Below are 5251 nucleotides of genomic sequence, written 5' to 3'. Positions count from 1 at the left end.
TTTGAGTATTGTTAAACAAAAAAGAAAATGGGATTTTTTGTATCTATGGTGAGAAATGTATAATTTTTTTTCTGATTGTCAGGCTCTCCCTAATAGATCTCAACATTAAAGACAGATTAAAGGAAGGCAAAGCCTGACATGACGCTATAGCTGGGGGCAAATCTCTCATACATGCACCATCTGGGTCTGACAACCGTAGCTGAGTCAGTAGAGTGGAAGTTGAGATGGTGTGACCACTCTATCAGTCACGCTTATACTACCCAAAGAGAAGCGTCACTTTAAAATCTACTTCCTTTAGAGAGCAATACTCTGACATTAAACTATCAGGAACTGAAGATAAAGGGAAGTTTTGTGGAAAATTAAGGTCAGGAATATAGTTAACATCACCGTCATAAAAGGAGAACTACGTCAATACAATCTTTTGTCATCAAATCTTCAGTTGACCTTTGAAATTCAGTACTGCCTCGTAAATGATTGAAATGAATTTTTAAAATGTCTCACATTTCCATTCATAAACTTTGAAAATGTTGATTCCCTTTCCCTGATATCTGCCTTCACGCTGTTAACATTTAATGCAGGTTTAAAAGCTGCCTTCAAACACCTGTTTTTCTTTCATATCTGGTTTATCCACCTTTCCCCTTTCTGTGTCACCACAAATGAAACTGTCAAAAACAGCGCAAAACACTGTCATACGGGGGCATTCTAAAGTGTATAAATGAAATGCAAAATTTTTACTGAAAAAATGTGAATTCTGCATGGGGTCATTTCGTGTGACAGACGGTAACAGTAAAGCAATACACAACAAATGAAGTACTTTGGTATTGCAATTTCCTTTAAAGTCACTTTCCACTCACGCAAATGTTTTAGTGTTAAAGCAACATGTTTGACGTTTCATGCGGTACAAAGCTATATATTCTAATATGAAACGGCCCTTTTAACAAAGTGGAAACCCAGAGAGCGTGCTCAAAAATCTTACAGTAATTTAGGAGTTTTAGAGCAGTTATAACCTATGACCAAACACTGAAGGGAAAGCAGATGTTCAAAACCTTGCAGCATCAAGTAAACAATAACTTGTTGCCCTTGGATACGTGCTTAACGCAATTTCCCCTTAATCTGGCGCCCTCTATGGGAGAACTAACGGGCAGCATATGAGCGCATGTGTTACTACGAATTTCTGAGAAATTGATTACACAAATTGTCCCAGCCAAGACTGAATCACTATTTCACACTTCACAGCAAAAGCAGAACTTTAATCAGCGAGAGAAAGAAAGAATGAGCCACATATTCATGAACTATAAAACGTCACAAACTGTAATCATGTGCCTCTTAGTGCCTTAAATATTGCTTTATTACATCAAAGTGTTAAGGTAGCAGAGTTTTAGTTACCAAGGGTAAATAAGCCGTTGCTTGGAACTTGCGCTTAACTTCATGGGAGGGGGGAGGGGGAGGGGGCACTTCTCATAGCAGGAATCCTAAAAGAGAGAGAGGAAAAAAAGACTTTACTGGAAAGGGGAGGAGGAGCCTGATAAATAAGAGGAGTCCACTCCGCCTCAGAGTTCACTCAAATTTCTCTCCTCTGTAGAGCGGCACACAGGGTGTTACCAACTGAGCTGCAACACTGCAACTCTGAAGCTTATTGTAAGAGAACTTCTAGAGGAAAAACTTTCTCCAGTCTCATCAGACGCAGGACAACTGTTAAGTGGCCTCTGTCTGACAGAATACTTGGATTTAAAACTTTGCTTGGGGAGCCTTTGGAGGTGAGGATCGCTCTTTTTGTTCATATGTGGTTTATCACTAGTGTGTAACGGGAGTTTAAACACGCGTAAATCATGTCTTGAATGTTTGCCTCACTGAGGTAAATTGTTTAGAGTACCCGTTCGTGACATGCAAATTGTGCAATGATTACGCTGCCATTACTGGAACTGACCGTGGTGGCTCATTCCCGAGGGCAGATTACACAAAAAAGTTTCCCCGAAATGGCTGCAACTCAGATGGTAGTTAAACACGCAGTGAAAACCAAGACCTTTGTCCGACAATAGACTTGAACCATCAAGGATAGGAGCGTTTTTTTTTTCTTGATTATAAAAATGTATGCTTTTATTATCACCAGAGATGTTTAATTATGTATTCTTTTCATTTTTTTAAATAAAACTTTGTGATTAGACTTTTAAACTTACCTTTCCTCTTTTTTTCCTTTTTCAGGTGTTTTCATCTCCTCACAGAAAGAGAGCTGAGCTCCTTTTCTGCACCTCTCTTTCACCTCCTCTGTTCTTCTCTGGCCTGTGTAGTACCCAGTGCTCCCCAGGCTGCCCAAAGAGCGGGCCATGGTAACTCACAGCAAGTTTGACTCCGCAATGAGCAGCAGCCCCTTGGACTCCAAAATGCGGCTGCCCTATCATTACAAGACTTTTACTTCAAAGTTGCAGTACAAAATGGTCCTCGACACACTTCACAGGCTCCAGCAAAGTGACTTCTACTGGAACACCATCACTGGCAAGGAGGCTAATGCTCTGCTGGTAGCCCAGCCCACCGGCACATTTCTCATACGAGACAGCTCAGACAACCGACACCTGTTCACCCTCTGCGTCAAGACAGCGTCAGGCACAAAGAACCTTCGCATCCAGTGTGATGCAAATTCCTTTTACCTGCAGACAGACCCTAAAAATATTAACTCTGTTCCCCATTTTGATTGTGTCCTAAAGCTGGTTCAACACTACATGCCTCACAGCAAGGAGAACACAGACTACTACATTAACTCTGGAGGCGAGAAGATCCCTCTTGAGCTAATCAAACCCCTCTACCATTGCTTGTCTACCCTGCAGCACCTGAGCAGGAAAACAGTCAACGGCCATGTGGACATTTCTTCTAAAAGAGATCAACTTCCTCATTCTGTCAGGGAGTTACTCCAGGAGTATGATGCTTCTATCTAGATGTACTGAACTGATGCTCTCGAAGGAGCAAGGACTGATGAGAGCAACAAAGAAACTGGATGGTACCAGTGCAGCTACCCGAGGACATGCACTGTGTCATCGGAGTAAGGAAGCAGCAGAGGTGACAGAATGAAACCCAGTACCGAGCTTGTGAAAAGGAGCAGACTTATATTGCTGATGTGAACAGCCAGATAAAGAAAGCAGTACTGTGATCTGGGATATGCAAACAGGGTCAACCCTGCAGTCCTCCACTGCCTCTCTGATGACGTACACTAAAAACAGCTGTCTGCAGTGTGATGACACACAGTTCCCTTTGCTGCTGCTGCTAACCAACATGCTCGAGGCCATCACGCTCACACGCACAAAGCCTTAGACAACTATTCATGAATTAGAGCTGGACTGGCTCTTAGTAACAGACTGGCTTTATTTCCTGTGTGATAATCTGGGCTGTATTGGACAAATGCTTCACACATCCTGGAATATCCAGCTAATCTTTTCCCGGAAATTCACAGACAGTGGAAACTTCAGAGAACAAATAAGTGGACACAGTGGGCTTTCTGGTTATATTTGCTCAACAGCCAGCATAGACACCGAGTGGACTTTATAATCTGAAGGTTGTAAGATTGTTTAAGTACAGAAAGAAAGAAAGATGTGTCACTGATATGTTGCTTTGGAGGAAAGGTTTTTTTTATGCCAAATGTGCCATAACTAGACAACTGTGTTGGAGGACCAACATGACTGAATCCTTAAGGGCCTTGCTTGAGAAAATTGTACCAGTTATGCCAATAGAGTCAGCCCCTGTGTGGCTTCAGTGGTGAGGAACTAAAATCCAAGATATGTAGAAGTATTTGTGGCAGAGACAGGCTCATCAGTGCCCTCCAATGAATGTATTACATTTGGTATCTGTCTTTTCCCAACAAGGAGAGTCATGAAAATGTGTCTTACTCTCTTTAAAACATGTTTACATACTGAAAAGGGAAATATTGTTGTTGTGCTATCTTTTATAAAGATGTATTTTTGCCAACTAAACCTCTGGCTTTGGATGCTTGAAGATATCAGAGAAATTTGACGAAGCAAGTAAACTGATTCAACCGTACACTTATTTATATTTGTATAAGCATTTTGTTAATTTATAATAAAAAGTGCTATTTTTCTATGAAACAACATCTAATTTTTTTCATGTTTTTCTTTCAAGATGAACAAGTTATTTTGTGGTATTTCGAACACATACATGGAAGCATCTGTAGCGTCCGTTATCTTGTTACAGACATCGGGCCACAAGTTCACCGTTTTGAGTTTGTGATTTCCCCTAAATTTTACTAAGCGCCACCTTATACCCAGATGGGAAACCACAGCAATGTGTGACTCTACAGTTTTACAGATTCAAGACAAACATGCCTTTTATTCACTATAAGATATCAAGAGCTGTGAACTTTCTGTTTCAATGATAGGTTTTCGCTGAAGACATTACAATCTTACAGAAAAGCTTCAGACAAGCTAGATTATGTCCCATTGTTGTTCCCTCAAAAGAAAAAAAGTCTTCCTCTTAAAAAGGAGCCTCTTCAGACAAAATACACCAGAATTTTACTGTAATGATCTAGCTTTCAAGAGAAGTACAAGCAGAGTCCTTTGTTCTTGTGTGACTCACTGGATTCTTTGTGGGTGTTGGTGTGACCTAACAGGCTCACACATGAACGAACACAATGATGCGGCAGTCTGACTTTTGACATGAATGGCCTGTTACGAGTGTTCAGATTCTCAGAAATGTTCCCTGCAGCACCTAACCGTCATTCAAGGGAAAAAAAAATATAAACAAAAGCACCTGACTACGTAGGAATTAGGACACATGGTACATGCTGTACTATTTTTATGTGTTGCACCTTCTCGTGCAAGCTCCCTGGAACTTTGTGTAGTTATGATCTCATGTGCCTCAGGTTATTTTTGGAGCAGCACATCCTGTGCTCTAAGTCTTTTGTTTGTGAAAGCTTCCTAGTTTTAAAGTCTTTAACTGTAAGAGTGAGTGTGTGGATATCTAAATATTTTTTTGTTCTTCTTTTGATTTGGTGACTTCAAACTGATGGCGCTCTCATCAAATACACAACACTGTCTTTTCTACATTGCCAGAATGGTCTTAAAACAGTTTAGTGAGACCTGCGAGTGGTGTAATGAACCTAAAAAATGTTTTGTCATTGTGTAGCACATATGCATTCTGTTCCTTTTTCCCTTCATCAGTAAAAAAAGTATATTTTTTCATATATGGATCATCTGTTAGTCTCAAAACAACACTGAGGAAAGACAAAGCTAGACTAGTCTCAGTTTGA

At 40.5% G+C, this 5251-nt stretch overlaps 1 protein-coding gene across 1 annotated transcript; it reads left to right on the top strand.

The window, feature by feature from the left end:
* The first annotated feature begins 1548 nt into the window (after positions 1-1548).
* Positions 1549-4096, top strand: socs3a (suppressor of cytokine signaling 3a). Its single transcript, XM_072368763.1, has 2 exons — positions 1549-1757; positions 2203-4096. Exon 2 carries the CDS (start codon positions 2325-2327, stop codon positions 2928-2930), a length of 606 nt encoding a protein of 201 aa, XP_072224864.1. The 5' UTR covers positions 1549-1757; positions 2203-2324; the 3' UTR covers positions 2931-4096.
* Positions 4097-5251: the final 1155 nt, after the last annotated feature.

This window comes from Leuresthes tenuis, unplaced genomic scaffold, assembly GCF_036924035.1.
Source record: "Leuresthes tenuis unplaced genomic scaffold, fLeuTen1.0.hap1 SCAF_17, whole genome shotgun sequence".
Lineage (NCBI taxonomy): Eukaryota > Metazoa > Chordata > Actinopteri > Atheriniformes > Atherinopsidae > Leuresthes > Leuresthes tenuis.
This window is presented reverse-complemented; position numbering and strand designations above follow the sequence as displayed.